General features: G+C 42.4%; 4 protein-coding genes across 9 annotated transcripts in view; 2 read left to right on the top strand and 2 right to left on the bottom strand.

Moving 5' to 3' along the window:
• Nucleotides 1–1343: 1343 nt before the first annotated feature.
• On the top strand, nucleotides 1344–4214 carry zc4h2 (zinc finger, C4H2 domain containing). Of its 3 annotated transcripts, none has more exons than XM_083685670.1 (5): nucleotides 1344–1480; nucleotides 2278–2449; nucleotides 2760–2932; nucleotides 3156–3318; nucleotides 3450–4214. In XM_083685670.1, the coding sequence occupies exons 1-5, from the start codon at nucleotides 1428–1430 to the stop codon at nucleotides 3561–3563; spliced, it is 675 nt and encodes a 224-aa protein (XP_083541796.1). In that variant the 5' UTR covers nucleotides 1344–1427; the 3' UTR covers nucleotides 3564–4214. The 3 variants fall into 3 exon arrangements, with proteins under 3 accessions (XP_083541796.1, XP_083541795.1, XP_083541794.1); XM_083685669.1 differs by having other exon boundaries at nucleotides 3156–3339; XM_083685668.1 differs by having other exon boundaries at nucleotides 3156–4214.
• Nucleotides 4215–4345: 131 nt separating this feature from the next.
• LOC310815759 (uncharacterized protein) lies at nucleotides 4346–5586 on the bottom strand. 2 transcript variants are annotated; one of them, XR_014554630.1, is made up of 3 exons: nucleotides 5052–5586; nucleotides 4736–4888; nucleotides 4346–4519 (listed from the first exon to the last, which is right to left on the bottom strand). XR_014554630.1 is itself a non-coding variant. In XM_083685671.1 (3 exons), the coding sequence occupies exons 1-3, from the start codon at nucleotides 5379–5381 to the stop codon at nucleotides 4406–4408; spliced, it is 546 nt and encodes a 181-aa protein (XP_083541797.1). In that variant the 5' UTR covers nucleotides 5382–5586; the 3' UTR covers nucleotides 4346–4405. The 2 variants fall into 2 exon arrangements, 1 of the variants encoding a protein (XP_083541797.1); XM_083685671.1 differs by having other exon boundaries at nucleotides 4736–4837.
• Nucleotides 5587–8200: 2614 nt separating this feature from the next.
• On the top strand, nucleotides 8201–9729 carry LOC310815914 (ankyrin repeat and SOCS box protein 12-like; the record flags this gene model as incomplete). The annotated part of the gene is made up of 3 exons (XM_083685872.1): nucleotides 8201–8488; nucleotides 8769–9297; nucleotides 9596–9729. The coding sequence occupies 3 exons, from the start codon at nucleotides 8201–8203 to the stop codon at nucleotides 9727–9729; spliced, it is 951 nt and encodes a 316-aa protein (XP_083541998.1).
• Nucleotides 9730–11227: 1498 nt separating this feature from the next.
• LOC310816024 (rho guanine nucleotide exchange factor 9) overlaps nucleotides 11228–21329 on the bottom strand; it is a 36519-nt gene continuing 26417 nt past the window's right edge. For 2 of the 3 annotated variants that reach the window (XM_083686027.1, XM_083686028.1), the window contains exons 10-13: nucleotides 21172–21303; nucleotides 19279–19522; nucleotides 18896–18964; nucleotides 11228–16572 (exon numbers count right to left, since the gene is read on the bottom strand). In XM_083686027.1, the coding sequence (XP_083542153.1) occupies nucleotides 16397–16572; nucleotides 18896–18964; nucleotides 19279–19522; nucleotides 21172–21303 (621 nt within the window). In that variant the 3' untranslated portion in view covers nucleotides 11228–16396. Of the gene's footprint in view, nucleotides 16573–18872; nucleotides 18965–19278; nucleotides 19523–21171; nucleotides 21304–21329 lie in introns of all 3 variants that reach the window. The other variant, XM_083686029.1, reaches the window with a different exon arrangement.

The raw sequence follows: 21329 nt of genomic DNA, 5'->3' as shown, positions 1-21329 counted from the left end.
TTTTAGCTGTCAGGGCTATACATGTTGCTATGTATGTGTACAGTATATAGGCATGAAAAATCAGTTATTTCAAATTGACCAACTATTAACATTTCTACTACTATCACTCGGTTTGAATTATTCTTGAAGATATGACCAACTGATCAAAATTAAATTGAAGCATATACACACAGCAAAACAGTCTACTAAATCCTTTACTGAGCCCTATCTGTGTTGGTGACATTGTTTAGTTGAAATAGCACTTGAATTATGCACGATGAAACTCTTGAAAAGCTGCTAAAATCTGTGCCATGAACCAACAATGGACGAGAAGCAGTCAATAAATGAAGCACACATATATCCTGAATACATTTTCCATTAATCTCTTTTAAAACTATGGTCTCATGGTGAAACATTGACGATGGGAGAAAGCTGGCCTAGTCTTCATGGCAAATTGCATAACTGCGTACACAATCTAACACCGAACATCCACCGTATCCACAATTGTACTTCAGACCAGAGGTTAGAAACACACATCTATCATAATACTGAGAATAAATTAATACTTACAGTAGACATTTGTTGGTATTTTAACTGTGATTTTGTCCCTTAGAGGTCTGTCCACAGTAGCCTTCTTTCCACAGTCATATGAAAGTGCTTGTGATATTTACAGGGATTAGTCTGAATCAAAATGGCCCATTGTATTGTTCTTAGGACTTTCTTTCGGCTAATCCAATGGCAGCTCTGGAATCTTTTACTCAGCCTAGATTAGGCTCCTGCAGCAACACTTGACCCTCATAGGCCCCAAATGACAGGTCCACACCACACCACACCACACCTCACCACACCACACCACACCACACCACACCACACCACCACAGCAAGATGCTGACCGAACATACAACATATATAATCTATAATAATATAATAATATAATGATTTGAACAATTTACCACTAGTAGCCAAAAGAGCAAACGTGATTACTACATGCAATGTAAGTTAATTTATCATTTTAGAAAGTCCATTGATGTTTAATTGTATCTCATATATTTACATTATGGTGATTTTGAGTTTCACTTGCACTGTTATTATGAGGATTGAAACAGTGCAGTAAACACTTTTCTTTTTTTTAATAAAATAGCCAACAATATCTTTCATAGTTAGGGGATTAAACAATGTAGCAAACGGTTTTTATTACAATGCAACAATAATAAGGGTGTAACCATAATGAAGGTGAAACAATGTAGCTAATGACTGGGTTGTCAGCGTGTGAAACATTGTACCAGTTTCTCCTGGGGTCAACGGAGTACAGTACACGTAGCCACTGTTCCACCCTGCGCGTGCGTGCTTACGCCGCATGTTACCACAGTCAGACGGTATTGTGTTTTTATTAGACCACCCTGGCCTTTGGTTATAGAGCTCATATATCGGGATCCGCGGACAAAACCATGGGGGACGAACAAGAAATAATGTGCAAATTAGAAAATATCATGGAAATACGGTAAATCCCATGTATTTGAAGAACACACATCTGGTAAATCTGGTAGCTCTGTTCTGCTTGACGAAAAGAGCAGAGGTGGGCAGCTAGCCAGCAGACATTAGCTTCTTGGCTTTTGTTATTGAGCTAGCTTGCTATGTGGCGAGATACCCGCAGGGCTAGCAAACGGGGTCGTCGTCCCATTGTCTTGGAGGAACTGCAAAAAAAACAAACCATTTACAATTATTTCGAATGTATGTTATTAGAAGTGATCAATTTGATTAGCCTTGTATCATCCGTCCAGCTGTGTGCATCTACAAACACAACCAGATGTGGAGAGTTTCCCATAGATTAGGTAGCTGTCAGATTAGCTAGATAGCTAATTTGCAAGGTATGGTATTAGACCCGACGTTCTGCGGTTCAGACTGGCAGAATAATAACAGACTATCGCTTCCTAATTCAGAAGTGCAGCAGCTGCACTCAGCTACTGCCAGCTTTGTGCTACATTGAAGAAAACTCGTCTGGAAAAAGCAGTGTAGAACATTTCTTGAAACCTATGTCAAGGGGCTAGTCTAGACAGAATACAAATGCCAGGAACCAGTACACAACTCATGCACTCATCAACATGGACTTCGTGGCCAGTAGCAACTCTCTTCAAGTAATATAATGATTGTATTATTAAACCCTCTGTGGCTGGCATATTAATTGCTGCATTACACTAATACACATACCACTGCAACATAATTCATCCCAAAGGGCCATTAGGTTCTGGTGCATGATTGAATTGACCTGATAGAAGAGTGTCTGTGCCTTTTTGTCAGGAACAAGACTGTCCAGATGCAGAAGATCAAGTCTCGTCTGAAGGGTGAGTTTGAGGCTCTGGAGTCTGAGGAGAAGCACCTGAAGGAGTACAAACAGGAGATGGACCTGCTGCTTCAAGAGAAGATGGCCCATGTGGAGGAGCTACGACTGATCCATGCTGATATAAACGTGGTGGGTATCAGTGTTATAGATGCACAGTATTTGATCCATAAAGATAGAATACACATTGGGGGGCGTTCAGTGGCGTAGCACGCTAAGGCGCATACCATATCATCGCAAGGTCGAAAGTTATGGGTGATGATGTGTGGTAAATTTCCTGTCTTTTTTGACTTTTGACAAGCAATAACTTGTTGTTTTTGGTCATTAATATGCCTGAGGCCAGGTTGGATATGTATGTTGGATATGAATATATTAAACCCCTATTTTCTATGCCTATTTTCATACTTTGTACCATCTCTGTGATGTATCCTTCTGTCCCCAGATGGAGAGCACCATCAAGCAGTCTGAGAATGACCTGAACAAGCTGCTGGAGACAACACGACGGCTGCATGATGAGTACAAACCTCTAAAGGAGCATGTTGACGCACTGAGGATGACTCTGGGACTACACAGGCTGCCCAACCTCAACGAAGAGGAGGAGAAGCTCTCTCTTGAGTTAGTACTTTAGTACACGTACAGCACACACACACACACACACAGCTACTGTGGCAAAAACTTTGTTGTCAATGTTTGTACAAGTTATCCTTTGTACTCTCAAGTTTTGCCTTCCTAACAGCCTAAGGGGGATTTTATGGGAGACTTAATGCTTAACTATTCTCTTTCATCTCAATTCAGTTACATTGAGAACAAACTTGGTCTCTGTCCCTGGTTCCCATAGTTACTTTGAGAAGCAGAAGGCAGAGTGGCAGAAGGAGCCACATGAGCCCAATATCCCAGAATCCCTTGCGGCGGCAGCGGCTGCAGCTCAGCAGCTCCAAGTCTCACGGAAACAAGACAACCGCCAAACCGCTACCTTCAGACAACAACCCCCACCCATGAAGGTATGTACACCACCCATGAAGGTACGTATACACACACACATTCCGTTTTCTGTAATTACACTTTATTTTCCAATGCTATTACCATTGGACTGGGTATTAACCGAGCATGGTCCTGTCTCTCCTCTCCCCAGGCTTGTCTGTCATGCCACCAACAGATCCACCGTAATGCTCCCATCTGCCCACTGTGCAAGGCCAAGAGCCGCTCCCGCAACCCCAAGAAGCCCAAGAGGAAGCCTGACGAGTAGTCACTGTACGAGCCTCATAGGTCCATTGGTGTAGGATAAAAGTTGGCTTTAGGCACTGATCTAATCACAGTGCTGTGTTCCCCCTCTAATGGTTCAGGTTACAATCAGGAGGATTCGCTGATCCTAGATCTGTGCCTAAGGGCAACTTCTACCAGTAGCCACAGCATATACATGTATTACATACTTTATAATCCATTTACATGCCATAAAAGCCACGTCTGGTGTCAATGTCATCTATTCTTGTTTTTATCAGTGAGTGTAATTGTGTAACCCTTGTTTAAGGTTTGATAGATTCTGACCATGTAAATGCAATAATAATGAAAAAAACTTGAAAAACATTGAAATTCTAATAATTGTGCCCTTTTTTGCATTAGAAATATAACATGTAATGTATTTACTTTGTATTTAATATTCTTTGGCGATGCATGCAAATGTTTTCCATGGCTGAAATGTAATGATAGGTAATTATTTGTGTTGATATCAAAGCAAGTGGGTCATCCTCAAAACAAATAACCCACAGAGTTGTTTTAACGTTTACTGAAAACATAAGTGACCAACTGGACAAAGGAAAACAGGCTTATTTGCCTTGAACATGTTGTATGTGAAAGTTTAATCCAATGATACAAAAATAAATAGCTGTTTTGTACTGTACATGGAATGTGTCTTCTTTGAGATGAAATTAGGTTATATTCAGAAAGCAATTTTCGATTTTTGAATCCGGAGTTAATCCTGCAGGAATCAGTACCTTGAAGAGGCGGCACAGGGCATTCACCGTTTTGTTATATATTCAAAAAGTTCTAGGTCCCTCTAGCTCAGTCCCGTTATGTTGTTTCCAGGGTAACCTATGATTGCTGTGTCAGTCTGTCTTTGGCCTGTAGTTGCTCCCAGATCTTGTTGGGAGTATCAGAGGGTTTGGGAATGTGCCTCAGTAGCTCCCCCAACAGGCATATAGAGTCCTACAGAAGGCACACAGTAAAGAATAGATGTTACAATCCTGTACCCCATATATGCCCCCCAAAACACATTTTGCAGATACAGTATTTTATGGCTTTAACCCCGTTTGTTTGTTTTCATCTTTGACGGCCAGCCCAATACATACATGACTGCACTGAGAGACAGACTGATATTGATTATTATCTATTAATTGCAAAGATTGCAAAAATGACACATACTCTGTTGCAGAGGTGTGTTTGGAGTCTGTCCTCCAGTGTGTGGGCGTCCAATAGCGTCTTCTTCCTCCTGATGAAGGTTTTTAAGGCCAGAGCAGCCTTCTTCTGCACACACACATCACAGAGAGAGGGATTGTGTAGCTCTGTATCTGCAGCCTGTTGCACACACACACACACACACACACACACACACACACACACACACACACACAGATATGAGAGGCAAAGTACATAGACAGCAGAAGTTCTAGCTGAGTGTGAGATCCCTTTTTGAGTGGCTCATACATCCATAATTCATCCATCCATCCATTCATCTCACCCGTTTCATCTGTTCTGTGAAACTCTTGAGCTTCAGCACAGAGATGAGCTGAAGGGGGACTGGCTGGGAAGCAGGACCTGGTAGTGTAAAGCGAGGCTCTCTATGGCCACTCTCCATCTCTTTGTCCTGCCTTCTACCTTCTCTCTCCCTTCCTCCTTTAGGCTCTGTGGGTCTGGGTGCAGACTCTCTCTCCCTTCTTCCTTTAGGCTGGTGGGTCTTCTCTCTCCTCCTCCTCTCCGTCTCTCCTGTAGTAGTCTCAGGGCTGTGTTGTGTGTGAACCTGTGTGATCATCCTCCTGCAGTACGTTCTCAGAGCCTCCCTGTCCTCCATTCTGCAGTTACAGTCTAACTAGCCAGCAATCAGTTGGGCATGTCAAAGACTCAGAGCATTGGAATAAGATGTTTATCAACCACAAAACCAACCTACTGCTTAGCCTACATCAAATATCGTTGGGTATCTCTGAACTCTGTACTAATCGGCTGGAAACGTATGAAGCTAGCTAGCTGACTAGCTCCCCTAGCAACTTAGATGTTTACTTCCCATCTTGTCTTTCTATTATCACAGCGCACCACTCCAAGAAATAATGTTTACCGTCACCTAGCGTACTGGAGTGGGATAGAGGAAGATGGTTGGCCATAATCAAGTCATTATGGGAGGGGATGCATACTACATTGAAGTGACTTTAATTACATGCCTAACCATATTTTTACGCATAGATACTCTGTCTGTTGTGAAATATTGCAGTATTGCTTTTTGAAGGAATATAGGGTTGAAGAACACACGAAAAGCAGTAGCCTAGCTGATTTGTACAAGGAAGCCACAAGAGGCTCTATACTGTGTATTATGTAATTAATGGACATAATTTTAGGAATTGAGTTATTAGGACATAGGTTTCACGATATCGCAATGAGCAAACAATTAGGCTACATCAAATTATTTATTTTTTTGCAAGAGGATGGCCGGGAAGATCTTCAAGGACCTTAACCACACCAGCTTCAAGGACCCCCCCCCAAGCATTTCATTGCATCGTCAATGGCTGTAATCTATATACATGATAAATAAATTGATTTGAGCTTGATGATTTATGTTTTTGCATCTTAGGAAAGAATCATACCGTCCAAAATGCCTAGAATCTGGAATCTAGTGGCATCATGGAAAAGAATGCAGTGTTACATACCTCTCCCGCTCTCAAATGCCAAAGTCCCCCAAACCCTAGACATGGGGGTAGGGTAGGATGAACAGCTGACTGTCTGCTCTGTAATAAGGTGGCTGCCTCAGTGTGAACCTGAAAAACATGGCGATGACATGCCATAAACATGACATGTAATATGCAACAGTACCTAACGTGATATCAATATCCATTCTTTCTCATAACATTTAAACACAGACCACATTTAAACACAGAAAGGGCCAGTTAAAGTTGTAACAAGAAGGGGCTTGTTACAACAACGCACATAGTGACTTAGAACATTGAAAATTAGCATAGTTTTTAAAGTAGTATTTGACATATGACTTATATAGCCCTATAAAAACCCTTTAATACCCTATAAAAACAAAGATATGAATTGCAAAATTACATGAACTATTATCCTTGCATTAAGATGGACTCAATTCAACTTATTGAGTGATTTGTTGATGACATTTTTGCATTTTAGCTCATTTTAAGAGTGTCTGAATACTTATGTACATGAGGTATTTCAATTTTAATACATTTACTGAAATTTCTAAAAATGTGTTTTCACTTTGTCATTCTGGGGTATTGTGTGTGGATTGATGGCAAATTATTTTAATTTAATCCATTTTAAATTGAGTCTATAACACAACAGAATGTGGAAAAAGTGAAGGGGTCTGAATACTTTCTGAAGGCACTGTATTTGTTGGTAGAGGAATAGTAATGTAGTGGTCTATCTCAGCGGTAGTAAAGGTGCCTCATAATCATCTGCTGTTTACTCAGGACACAGAAGAATACCGAAGCCCAAAGTCCACCAATCAAACCGACACACACAGAGAGTGTCACAAGTCTATCACCTTTCTAATTATAACCTCCCTGCCTCAACTCTCCAAGAATGGAAGTTTGGCCTGGTCCATCTGTGGCCTAAAATTAGACCCCCACTGACACCCGGCCCCTGCTCTGCTCTGCTGTGTCAGACACACACACACACACACACACACACACACACACACACACACACACACACACACACACACCACATCGGGTTTCAGAACTCAGCCCCTGTGGATACAGCAACACACTCTTCACAGAATTGTCCGTTCTTCCACGTGACCGATCATGGAGTTATGAAAGTGTTTACTACGACTCTACTGATTAACATTGTTGGCTATAGCATCATTGGTCGGTGACTCGTTAAGTGAGGTAAGTGGAAGTGATTGTTAACCTCCATTTGCTTGTTGCTTGTTTTAGGATCTTTTCCATGATTCCTCAAATAACTATATTTTAAATCCATTGTCCTCTGTTTGTTCTCTCCAACCTATGGTGAGAAACTATGCTATACCCTCTGATTTAAAGGGTTGGTTCAGGATTTTAATATTATTTTAATAAATAATAATAAATAATAATTTATAGTCAGATGGTTCCTTACCTTGAAAATAGTCTATGGGCCAGGAGAAACTTTAATCCATGGTTCAGAGGTATTTAAATAGCCACTACTAACTTCTGCTAACTTTAGCCATTGCTAACAAAGTGACCACCTGTTTTTTTTTTTTTTTTTTTTTTTTTTACAATTTTGAGCCCCCATCACTCCCATTGTTTTTTCTTGTTGACGGTGGCTAAAGTTTGCTGAAGTTAGTAGTGGCTGTTAAAACAACTCTGAACCATGGGTTTCTAGTTTCTCCTGGTTCATGGACTACTTTCAAGGTAAGGAACCATCTGACTAAGTTGAAACATCCTGAACTAACCCTTTAATGTTTAATGTTTTTGAGAAATGTTTCTCACATATGTCATAAATTCACCAAAGGCTTGACTGTAAATGCACTGCCATGACATTCAAATTTAAATGGCTGTCATCTGCTCTGCAGAATGAGAAAAATCCTTATCTATTCTTGCTGTATCTCTGATCTATTCTCATCCCATCTAATCTTGCGGTGATTCCAGATGGAGGTGTTCTGACGTGAAGGTGTGCAGCTACATCATGGCTCTGGAGAAACCTTTCAACATGAGTTTGATGGACATTTCTAAGATCTTCTCCCTGCTGCAGCCCAAGGAGGATGACGAGGAGGACAATGGGCAGAGCCAGGCCTTGAACCAGGCTGTGGCCAGCGATGATGTGGCCCTGCTCTCTGAGCTGCTCTCCCAGGAGAGCTACAGGAGGTGTATCAACGCCCGGAGTGGTTGGGGGGTCCCAGGTACCCCCCTACGGACAGCCGCAGCACATGGTCATGTGAGATGTATGGAGCTGCTGCTGGCTCATGGAGCTGAGGTGAGATAGTGTAGAGACTACGCTGTAGCCTCTTTGTATAGGAGTTTACTATGGCCTCAGCAAGAGGTCTGGAGCCTTTTGGAACAGGTGGTAGTATGCTTGCCTTGTCTGTAACAGTAGAAGTTCTAGTGAAGGGAGCGAAGTGAGATAAGATAAAGCTATTTGCACAACTTGAGATTGTATTAACCGACGGAGATAAAGGAGGATGGCTTGTATATCCATGGCTGTGTTCTGCCCTGACACAAATCTGCACGTCTCTCCCTGTGCTGTTGGTTTGCAGGTGGACAGCCTGGATGTGAAGGCCCAGACCCCTCTGTTCACAGCCGTCAGTGGGAAGCACCTGGACTGTGTGGTGGCTCTGCTGAAGGCCGGGGCGGACCCCAACGGCAGCCAGTACAACAACTGCTCCCCTGTGCTGACAGCAGCCCGCGAGGGCGACGTGGAGGTCCTCCGAGAGCTGCTGCGGTACGGAGCCGAGGTAGACGTCAGGCCTAAGGTACCAGAGTGGGCCACTAACGCCACGGCATGCAGGGGACCCCTCTACCTCTCTGCTGTGTACGGACACCTGGACTGCTTCAAGCTGCTGCTCCTCCACGGGGCTAACCCCAACTACAACTGCACAGAGGAGAAGATGTTGGCCAGGATAAAGCAGCCGAAGACGGTGCTGGAGATGTGTCTGCGCTACGGCTGTGGGGTGGAGTACATCCTGCTGCTGATTGACTTTGGGGCGGATGTGTATCTACCCACACTGATAATAGATAAGACCACCAAGCAGAATGAGGCGGTGGTGATGCTGCTCAAGGAGAGAGGTAAGACTGTTTACTGCAGGGGAGACTGGGGGAGGCAGAGGAGAGGCGCATTGTAAAGCATGGAATGGAATGATACCATGTTTGATATCATTCCTCATTCCATTCCATGCATTACAATGAGACCGTCCTCCGATTTTTGGCTTGCCTCCCCTGGTTTACTGTGACATACTGTATTCATCTTCATGGTTTAATTCCAGGTTTGGTTGCTATTATAATTCCCAGATGTAGTGCGACATATGCTGCCATTATTAATGTAACACTTGATAATCACCACTGCATCTCTCCTTTTTCATTCCAGTTTGCCCCAAAACTCTGATGTCACAGACACGCCTAGCGATTAGAGGATTCCTCCCCATGACTAATAAAAAGGCTGCCATCGACCTTTTGGACATTCCCCAGATCTTGAGGAATTATCTGAAACATGTCACCTGACCCTTGAAATCGACAGTATCTGACGATGATGTCATGAATATGCTGGGCCCGGCTGTGTCTCAATACTCAATACTCTAGGATGACTTCCTATCTGTGTCTACTTACCCTCATCATTATTGATACATGATGGGATTAGGTTCCATCCGTTCCAGCATTCATCGGTCATGTGACATGTCTTGTCCGTTCTGAGGAAAGGAAGCTAGTTAGGACTATTGAGACACACTGTCAGTCTCAATGACACACCTGTGTCCCTTATCATTGTAAAGAAACAAAAGTGCATTACAATTTGATTATTTTACACTGTACCCTAATATTGTTACTCAGAATCTCTTATGCTGTGAAGTTAAGTTTGTACTGTATTTATTTGAAGAATGATTATGCAATCCCATGTTTGCCAGGGAATAGATATAGCTGTTTTGATTAAAATAGGTTTATAAAAACAAACTCTCTCTGAATGTAGTTCAATTAATGTATTCACTGTTGTTGTAGGCCCAAGCTTGGTTCTTTTCAACCACTGTGTGTCTGACGAACCTAGAAGCTTGGCATGCTAGGGAATAGGGTTATCAAGGATGCTGATTTAAGAAGCACTCCTGTCCATTTCACCCTCCAAAACTGAAATGCACAAGGGTTATAGGGCAATAACATGCACACATTTATGAAACTGTATGTGTTGAAGATGCTGTCCACTACTAGATTAACACAGTCCGTAGAATTTCCAGAGAACCATTTTGTAAATTTAGTACCAAGTGTAACCACTAGATGTCAGACTAGTACCATACTGTTTGTGATATTACTTCTCAAAATAGCTCTATGAGTCATGATTAATTTGGTTTGTTCATGACAATCAAATTTTGTATTGTGGGCAGACCCCCAGAGGGGTTTGATCAAGTACCTTGGGAAGTGCCTCTGCAGACTCAAGTAGGTGCACCAGGTCCTGTAGAGCAAAGATTATTTTCTGGGATTAACAATAGGAAACAATGTCCCTTGATTGAATTCCCTCTCCCCTTTTCTAAGCCAAAACATAATTAATACAATAGATCTGTAACAAGACCTCTGGATTAAATAAAATTGGTCTAAGACATGGTTTGAAGGAAGGAGGAAATGTAAGAATTGTAGTACCAGCCACTTTAACATCATCCTTTCACACACATCTTTCCACATCCCATTTATGTTTCTTTAAGTAACACAGGGCAGAAAATCCAGAATTTTCAAGCTAATAACCAATTATATCCACTGGTACATTACAATACATTTGCTCTATTTATTATTTATAAGAGCTTGGTTTAAATATAAAGAGTAGTATTGCAAAGTTTACAATGCTGCTGTTAACGACTTCACAATTAAGGTGAAATATGACCTGTCATGGGTGTAGCCAGGAATGTCACCGTGCGGCTGTGGGGAACAGACAGACACACACACAGAGGATATAATGCCTAGTATCAGGAAATCCAATTCTATATCCTCATTGACACCATGGCGCCTGGACACAGTTCAGTATATAGAGGTTTTTAATTTCAGCAAAAGTACAGTTATAAGACATGATTCAGTTTTTACAGCGAAATACAACATATTCCCAGTGCTTTTGATTACATCAAAACATAAACATTGACTTCTCCACTCTCCCATTCACAGTTTCTGGATTGAATAGGCATTATTTTCAGGTTTTCCATATCTACAAAAAAATTTAAACAAAACAAACCTAACCTAATATATAAGGCAAGCGAAAAAAAACCGTTTGTATATGGTGACATTTAAAAATGACAAGGAAAACGGTGAGTATAGTAACTGTTCAATATAGTAGTCATACCAGTGTCCAATACAATACCCCGCAACTGATGGTCATGTACAATGGATCAAACCAAACTCAACATTTTAATTGGAAACAACATCAAATATGGTTCTTTGATGCCTCCATTTGTACCCTGACTATTCCGAAACAATGTAGGACTGCATAACCAACTAAATGAAAATATTACATATTTGCTAATTATTCTGAACAACATTTTGAAATTCATTTATTCGTTTGACAACCATTGACATGTTGAAGCAGGACTGATAAAACCATCTTGGATTGTAATAGTAATGTTACATGTCTGTTTGAAACCCGGATGGTACAGTCATCTCTTTTAACCACACACTGATATCTCACCTTCCAGCCCTGAATATATAGAGTACAGGGGAGGCTGGTGGAGGTAGAAATCGGAGGACAGGCTCCCTGTAAGGCATGAAAGAAACATAACATTCCTCATTCCATCCATGCATTACAATGAGCCCATCCTCCGATTTCTACCTCCACCAGCCTCCGCTGATAGAATATAACAGAATCAGAGTTAAAAGGGTAATATGTCTAAAACAGCAAAAAACGATTCATCTTAATATCAACATAAGGTACGATATTGAATTTCATAAATACTAGTGATATGGTTGGGGAAATAAATATACAGTATATCAATTCATTGCACTTAAAAAAAAACATTACTATGTATTCAGTAGAGCGTGATACTGTATGTACTAATGTGAATACTGTATATGAATGTGTTCAGGATTATGTTTATATATAGCTCCTTCTCTGAGGTTTCTCATTGGTTCAGCTCTCCTGCTTGACTACAAATCTATGCAAACACCATGTACAGTATATATATATATATCTATGTATATATATATATATATCTACGTCTATCTATATCTATATCTATATGTATATATCTATCTATATATATATATCTATATATATATATCTATATCTATATATATATATATACAGTATATATATATCTCCTATTTGGTTTGCTGTTGCCATAGAAAAATTACCCGTTTTGCCTTTAATATGCAGGAGTGACATTCCACAAATACCCAGCACTTTGTTACATGACAGAGTCTTTTGTTCTCAAATCATAACCACAGTCTAGTGTTATATTCATGTGTTCATATCAACCACAATTCAATATTACCTTCATGGGTTCATATTCTCCACTCCTGTCTGCCATAAATAATAATAAAAAAAAAAGAATCTTGAAAGGAGCAGACAATATGTAACAAGGGACTCACCGAGAAATTAATTTCCGTTGTGAAATGAAACAGTGGAAGATTTCAGATGGCGGCAAGCATGTTGGCTTTCAATGAAGTAAAAACAAATGTGGAGAGTGGTCTCATGTGTCATGCAGAACACTGGATGCCATAAACATGCATCTACCTGGTACTGAGGCCAAACATAAGCTAGAACGTCAACAACACCCGTCCCCAACGCAAAATACCAATATTCAAATATATGATCTGTCGTTTATACAGTATGTACATGGTGAAGCTGCTTGTCAGACGCTAGAGGATTGTATTTTACGCTACAGTAAAGTATCTGTGGGGATTTCAGTTTTATAATCTGGTTTAAATGTCATCAAATAAAGTCATCAAAATCCTAAAGCGAAAAGAAGAATTTCTTTCCAAACTGCACTCATGCCTTTGATCATCTTCACTGTAATATGCAATACTAAGGAGGCGAATAGGGAGTTAGAGGATTTTAAATGAATGTAAATCATATGAGTTGGTTAGAGTGGAATGGCCTCCTCCATAATCACTCGAGTGTTAGTACAGTGTGCATCTCCAGTATAACAGTGTGATATCACAATGCTTGTTGTTGGGGGTAAATGTGCTAGTCATGCACAGCTTCCACTCATATCTCCTTCCCAGACACTTCCGCCCAAATGCTTGGAAGGTCTGGTGGACCAACGCGTCAAACTTAGCCTTTGTTTACCCAATAGAAAGACCGGGGAGAAACTGCCGGGCGCATAGCCATTGGCTTAACTTTGCATCAATCATCTCCCACAGCAACCCCCCCCCCCCCAGTGCTTGTGCACCACACGTTTCTGATTCGTTTCAGAATCTAATATTCAGTACATTCACTCCCACTAAGGACAGTTGTTATTCCAGGCGTGTATGCGCTACGCGTAATAGCCTGGGGACGAGGTTACTCATATGGAAACGCCTGACCTCCATGTTCCGGGTGCTTCTTTCTCAAACGCTCGGCTGCTCTCCTGCTCACCCCAGACACAGAGATGCAAGTCACACTCGCGGGGGAAAATACATGACTAATTCATATCTGCCTGTGAAATTGAATAGATAATCACTAGTAAAATGCTGGAAGGCACTGTTAGATAGCATTTCTGTTCTCTGCAGGGGCAGAACTGGTGAGTGTGTGTGTGTGTGTGTGTGTGTGTGTGTGTGTGTGTGTGTGTGTGTGTGTGTGTGTGTGTGTGTGTGTGTGTGTAAGGGGTGGGGGGGTTGGCTACGACTATGAGCTGAACCTGAGGTTATCACAGCCTGGGAGCCAGATCTGGTTCTGCTTGAAGTGTTTGGCTCTACCAGACTACGGGTTATCATCCAACAACAAACACTCTCTCCTGGCTTGACTTCTAGAGACACTAGGAGCCAAACTAGCAATTTTCAACGTTTCTTTACTGAAAGAAAAACAACATATATCACACACCATACAAAGAAAAGTTCTCTTTTCCAGCAAGTAATAAGTCCTACAAATAAGCAAACAAATGACATAGAACTATATAATTGTTTCACTGTGTGTCACGCTGTAGTGAATGTTAGAGATATATCATGATATATCACATTGCACAAGTTGCCAGTACGGTATTTGAATTTTTTTCCATCAGCTGATATAAAATGTGTTTTCTATATCTATTGAAGTATGAAAAAAACGCAGATAATTGGCAGATTTGACACACTTACTGTACTTACATTCCAACTGTGGAAATAAACAAGTGTGGAGCTGATCAAGGAGCACAGACCTGTGGTATGTAAAGATACCACCTCATCAAAGATATCAGATATCAAAACGATTAGGGGTATTGGTTGAAAACGCTTTGGCCTTAACAAACCAATGCATGGTTAAAATCATTAAACATGGGACTGGATTCCAGTGACCGTGGGGAGAAGATTCTGTGTTGGCCATGGCTGAGGCTGTTGCTGCTGCTGCTGCTGTGTTTCTGGATATGTCGACCAGTGGAGTCAGAAATTGGAATACGGGCTCATTGTAATGCATGGAATGGAAATGAGGATTACAATGGGCCCATCCTCTGATTACTACCTCCACCAGCCTCCACTGGTGTCCATGCATTACAATGAGCCCGTCCTTCGATTCCTACCTCCACCAGCCTCCACTGTTGTCGACCTGTCAAGAGTCAGCCTAGAGTACACATGTACTCTACTGTACGGATTCACCTGTACTGTATCTCTCCCTCATGGAACCTCTGAGTCCTGATAGTGCAGTATTCTCACTGATGCTACAAAGACTTGTGTTATTGGGCTGTGCATTTTCAACTTGTTGGTGATACAAAAAAACAAACATCAGCTTTACCATGTGACATATAAATTCCTCTACAGCTGAACCAAAACATTTTTTCAATTATGTGGTCCAAAATAACTCTAACTTCAACTCAAGTTCTGCGGTGGAATGGTCAAAAAGAAGAAGAAGAAGAAAATGGTCATAATCAGGATCCAGCTCTGTGATAGGGGGGGTGGGGGTGGGGGTGTGGGGGGGCAGAGAGAGATTGAGACAACAGATAGTGATCTACCTCTGCCTCAAGCTCCCCAGCAGCATAGAGCTGCTCCTTCTGCTCAGGAATCTCTCAGTGATGCAGCAAACACAGGCTTTGTGGTGGACTCGATGTGAATACCCTGTCAACAGTGGTTTGGCGTGTGGATGGTAATGTTCAATTGATGTTACGGATATTGATTTGTTCCCTGACCCCTCATATCATGGCTAATGGCAGACTTCCAAGTGGAAGAACCTCCTCATACAGGAACCACTGGCTCACAGAACAGAGGGCAGACAGAGAGAGAGAGGGGGAGAGAACAGAGGAGAGGGAGAACAGAGAGAGAGAACAGAGATAGAACAGAGGAGAGAGAGAGAGAGAGAGAGAGAGAGAGAGAGAGAGAGAGAGAGAGAGAGAGAGAGAGAGAGAGCAGAGTGGGGAAAGGTAAGGAAAAGTGAAAGAGAATAAGAAAGGGAGAGAGAGAGAGTACATCAGACAGTCTGACCAGTCTTTGATCAGCGATACACCGGTTAGAACACAAAGGTAATGCTGACAACAGATCAGCTTCAGAGGAACTTCAGAAGGAGCCAGTCGCCCTACGTCCCTTTCAATGTTCTAATCCACCCCAGGGCTCAGTCAGAAGAACACAGCCAGCTAACTCACACAGCAACACAAGAGCTCTCATCTAGACACAATCATACCTTTTGACTGACCAGCTCTTGTGAAGGGGAAAAAACGAATGCTTCATGTTCACTTCAGAAAAAAAAGTGGAAATGGGGTAAATAAAGAACAAAACAATCTCAATGACTGGAGGACATTCAGATGGTGTGGTTGTTTGAGCGTCGCAGATTCCGAAGGTACAGTACATGTATGTATGTTTATGTTACAGTAGTCTCTGCTGAAGAGGCGTGGTAACTAAGAACAGTAAAGTACAAGTAAAGAGTACAAGTTATAATCCACGTCTTCAGTCCTTGGGGTGGTTTCAAATGATACTCACTAATAACATTGGTCCTTCGATGTGTGTCTCTGTTTTTTTATCTTCTTCACGTGGACAGAATCATCCGACGTTTTTAGTGCTTCTTCTCAGACAAAAAAATAGCTGGTCCTTCAGAAGAGTCTGTGTTTCTCTATTTCTTAAATGGTGCTAATTTACTAAAACTCTGCCAGAATGGAGCCTGGCCTCTTTTGGATTGACTGAAATCAAAAACTTCTGCTTGTGCCAAGTCCTCTGATACCTCATACTGTCCCGGGGCTAGGGGGTCCTGGGGGGGCGGGTATGAGGGGGGCACACACCTGTTTACACCTGGGAAACAGGCGCAGGGGCGGGTGGCAGAGGAGGAGGCAGAGGAGGAGGTAGGGGGGGCAGAGGAGGGGGGGTGGGCAGAGGAGGGGGGGTGGGGGTAGGGGGGCAGAGGAGGGGAGGCAGAGTAGAGGGCAGAGTTGGGCACAGTGGCGCAGAGGAGGGAGAGACAGGTGCAGGGCACAAAGCAGAGAGAAGCGGATAGGAGAGTAGAGGAGAGGTGGATAGCAAAGGTAGATCGTCAGTATTGGAACAGAAATAAACACTACAACACGACATCTACGCATGCATAACAAACAGGCACATAGACATAAAATACGTGATTCAACATTGTAATAACATTGTTATTAGACCTCAGATACATGATATATGGTCATATGATGATGCTAGAGAATGGAAAAGGTGGGGTTCACATCAATTAATGACACAAGGGAGACTAAAGACGCTATTCAAACCAACTCTGAATCAGGCAAACACGAGAACCGGAAAGTAACATTCTTCCTGCCTAAATATGAAATCAAGCATTTTCATGGCGGAAGAGACATTGTTATTGCCGGCTTTGCTGATTGCATGTTTGTTTGAGTAACACCCTGAGACTATAGAACATAAAGAGCGATCAAAAGAGATTGAAGAACAGAAAGCTGCTAATATGCATTTCACTAAAGCCTACGAGCATCACAACTACTCTACAGCCAATATCAACTACGAATAATCAATCATTGATGATGAACATTTTTTTAAGTTGCCATGGCATCTTCAAAAACAGTGTTCGCTAGAGAACTTATTCAAAAACACTGTTTGCTAGAGAAGATTAATCTCTTTCTAGAAAACGTCTTTTTCTCATTTATCTTGGAGAGACATGAGGATGATTAAAACAGATTAAACTGTATCAACATGCTCCAATGCCATCTGTAATTTCTATAGCTCCCATTTCTTAGCAGTTGCCATGGCATCTTGTTGCATAATCTCTATATGAAACTCCAATAGGATATACCTTTATCATTTTCAAACCATGTCCATAAAACAAGGCCCTCTTTCTCATGATGATATCTATAAATGAATCTGAAAATTCAAGAGGAGTACTTCACCTTGTGCCAAGTCACCACAGAAACACAAACAGTACTTACAACACAGTTCTGACAGACACCAATAGGGGTACAGGGATATGCCATCCTAACATTCAAAGATAACATTCCAGGAGACTTATGTAGAGCGACTTATGGGCATTATAACCTCTGTTATGATGGCCATGCTGGTTGTGGAACTAACAGGACAAACAACAACAACAACAACAACAACAACAACAACAACATCAACAATGACAAACGTACAGTACATCCATCTATCCTGTCTCTACGCTGTCTGCTCCTTACTGCTTTCATTTAAAAAAGGAACTGCATGCAAATATCCCTCTGTCTTTTCATTGGTGTTTAAAAGTCGTTTGAATTCCTGATCTATTTACCACAACACACACAAGGGTTACTTAAGCTCTTTGAGTCGGAAAACTACCAAATTCAAGTTGAGATATTGTCTTCTGGAAAAGCAAAACAAAACATACACTCACCAAACACTTTATTAGGAAAACTATACTAATACTGAGTAGGGCCTCCCTTTGCTTTCAAAACAGCCTCAATTCTTTGTGGCATTGATTTCACAAGATGTTGGAAACATTCCTTTGAGATTCTGGTCCATGATGACATGATTGCGTCACACAATTCCTGCAGATTTTTCAGGTGCACTTTCAAGCTGTGAATCTCCCGTTCTACCACATCCCAAAGGTGTTCTATTGGATTCAGATCCGGTGACTGGGAAGGCCACTGAAGAACACTGAACTCATGTTCATAAAACCAGTTTGAGACGACTTTTGCTTTGTGACATGGTGCATTATCATGCTGGAAGTATCCATTAGAAGATGTGTCAATTATGGCCATGAAGGGATGCACATGGTCAGCAACAATACTCAAATAGACTGTGGCATTCAAGCGATGATTGATTGGTATTAACGGGCCCAAAGTGTGCCAAGAAAACATTCCCTACACCATTACACCACCTCCACCATGAGAAGGTGTACAGGTGTTCCTAATAAAGTGTTCAGTGAGTGTATATATATATACATACATTTGATGGTTTGAAACAGTTGTTTCCTGGTGTGGTGACTTATTAGAAGGCCACTCCCGCAGTGTGTGTGTGTGTGTGTGTGTGTGTGTGTGTGCGTGCGTGCGTGCGTGCGTGCCTGAGGTTTACACAGTAAACAGCGATGAGAAGACAGAGCTGGTTGGAGAGGAGAAGAAAAGGAAAATCACCTGATATCTCCGTGTTGCCTCACCTTTCTGTTTGGTCACCTTCCTGACCGTCAGGGCGGCCTGACGTTTCTGGTACTCAGAGATCTCGAAACCTGGAAACACACACACACACGCACACGCACACGCACACACACACACACACACACCAACGCTTTATACACACTACGTAGAGAAAGTATTGCAGTTTCTGGCATCACTATATTGGTGAATATGATATTTAAGTATGTTGTTGTGTGTTTTTCTCAGATTTCACTCTCATGCAGTTGCTGCGTGTTGTGTTTTTTTAGCCTAGTACCCCACCAGGATAAGCCCCCTATTGAAATGGTTGAATGGCAATAATGCTCCCCTAACTGTGAAGGGAGGCCATCAGAAAGTGTGTGAGTGTGTGGGTGTGTGTGTGTCTAACCGATTTTCTCGTCCTCCTGCACCATCTTCCTCTCCTCGTGGAAGGCCCTGAGCCAGCGGATCTTCTCCTCCAGTTTCTTCGACAGGAAGATGTGAAGCTCCTCGCTGTCTTTGTTGTGCAGTTTAAATGCGTTCTTCACGCTCACGTTAAAGTCATCGTCACGCCCATCCATGGCGTCCCGCACCTCGTAGCGATCCATGTCGATGCGGCCCTTATAGTACAGGCAGTCTCGACGAATCAGGTCCTAGAAGGAAGGGAGGGAGAGGTGGTTTTAGTCTGTGTGTGTGTATGTGTGTGTGTGTGTGTGTGTGTGTGTGTGTGTGTGTGTGTGTGTGTGTGTCACACAGAGAGAGCACACACACACACAAATACACACACAACTAAACTCTTCTGGTTTCACAAAGTAATTGGTGTTGTTTGTAGTCTAACTCACAAGGCTCCTATGAGAGGTAATCACTACAGAACTGGAACTCAAGTACTTAAGCCATCTCAATGGCCCATCTTATTAGCTAGTAGCTGTTAGCAGAGGAACCCAAGAGAAGGCCTGGGTTGCAGTTAGTACAACTTCACACGCATAAAGATGCAGGAACGTTTCATCAACACAGATGTGCTATTGCTACAGGAGGCTTGAAAGCCGAATTTTACCCACAAAATATCTTTTTGGGGGGATATTTCTCATCAGCCCATCATTGGTATGGTCCCAAAATAGAATGACTTTGTGCACGCAAACCACCGTAATGTGCATTTGACTATATGTACTGTAAATGTCCAGGAAAACAAACAGCACAATATTTGTTTCTCCAAAACCTATGCACCTATACAATTATTGCATAAGACTACCTAAAAATAGACACATGTAGATATTGATTGTGTAGACTGGTGGGTACACCACGTTCAAGGACAAGAGATCTAGGACTGAATAATTATAATAATGATGAAGACAACAGGGATGTGATTATGTAAAAATGAGAGACAGTGTAAACTCAGTAAACTTGTAATGAGCGTGTGGAGATGATAGTCATCTCTGTGTTGATAAGGACGAGATGAGAGGATGAGGAGGAGGAGGAGGAGGAAGGAAGGCCAGAGAGAACACACAACAGGCAACAAACACACCCTCGGGGCAGCTGCGACACGTGTTTGTGTTGCGAATCCTGAATAAGAGAGTTAAGAAGAAAGACGTGGGATCCATAATTAAGCATGTCCTTGAGACATCCCTGAGCAGCGTACCCCAGCACAGCTCTGCTCATGTTAACATTGCTGTACACTCACAAATTGTTGTTGTTGTTGTAGAGGCAGCTTGACTGGTGCTGTAGATGTTAACCAGAGATAGCAGGGATGAGGGTGTGTGTGTGTGTGTGTGTGTGTGTGTGTGTGTGTGTGTTTGTGTGTGTGTGAGTGTGCGAGTGAGCAGGAGTGTGTGCGAGCAGGAGTGTGCTGCGCGCGCGTGTGTGGTGTGTGTGTGTGTGTGCGTGTAATAGCAGAGTAAATGCGAGTGTCTAGCCATGTGTAAGCCCTCTCCCAGTCAGAGGTCCACAGCGATAACGATAACAAGCTTGCACTGTGAGAACCAGCAGTGTGACAGGTACAGTAATGTGTGTGTGGACCTTGGCTCAGCTAAGGGGAGGGGTGTGTGTGTGTGTGTGTGTGTGGGGGGGGGGGGGGGGTGGGTTCACCTATGTAATTGGTGTAATGCAGTTCCCTGGTGAGGTTCAGAGACTTCTTTACAAGACACAACCTCTATCCAGCTGGCAACACATTCTACACAAGCCTGACACCATCAAGGTCCTACAGATGAAGGCCCAGGCCAAGGAGGAGAAGAACAAGAGACAGATGGAGAGATGAGGAGAGAGAGAGAGAGAGAGAGAGAGAGAGAGGAGGGTGGTGGTAACGTACCTTCTTACAGAGGACCAGCTGATGGTCGAATAGGAAGAACACCCGTTGCTGGCTGCGTCCGTACGGCTGGTAGATCCACGACATCTCTCCTGTGTAGATCAGCTCTGAGCTACGGTCCAGAATATCATCACCCTGGAGGAACACACACACACACACAC

This window comes from Argentina silus, assembly GCF_951799395.1.
Source record: "Argentina silus genome assembly, chromosome: 15".
NCBI classification, from domain to species: domain Eukaryota; kingdom Metazoa; phylum Chordata; class Actinopteri; order Argentiniformes; family Argentinidae; genus Argentina; species Argentina silus.
This window is presented reverse-complemented; position numbering and strand designations above follow the sequence as displayed.

What these genes read in the sequence shown, in the direction of transcription:
- zc4h2 (XM_083685668.1), top strand. Translation starts at nt 1,428, where the DNA reads ATGGGGGACGAACAAGAAATAATGTGCAAATTAGAAAATATCATGGAA. An exon ending in GAAAATATCATGGAAATACG is followed by an intron (nt 1,481 to 2,277) that starts GTAAATCCCATG and finishes CCTTTTTGTCAG; the next exon opens with GAACAAGACTGTCCAGATGC. An exon ending in TCCATGCTGATATAAACGTG is followed by an intron (nt 2,450 to 2,759) that starts GTGGGTATCAGT and finishes TTCTGTCCCCAG; the next exon opens with ATGGAGAGCACCATCAAGCA.
- LOC310815759 (XM_083685671.1), bottom strand. Translation starts at nt 5,381, where the DNA reads ATGGAGGACAGGGAGGCTCTGAGAACGTACTGCAGGAGGATGATCACA. An exon ending in TCACAGAACAGATGAAACGG is followed by an intron (nt 4,838 to 5,051) that starts GTGAGATGAATG and finishes GTGTGTGTGCAG; the next exon opens with AAGAAGGCTGCTCTGGCCTT. An exon ending in AAACACACCTCTGCAACAGA is followed by an intron (nt 4,520 to 4,735) that starts GTATGTGTCATT and finishes TGCCTTCTGTAG; the next exon opens with GACTCTATATGCCTGTTGGG.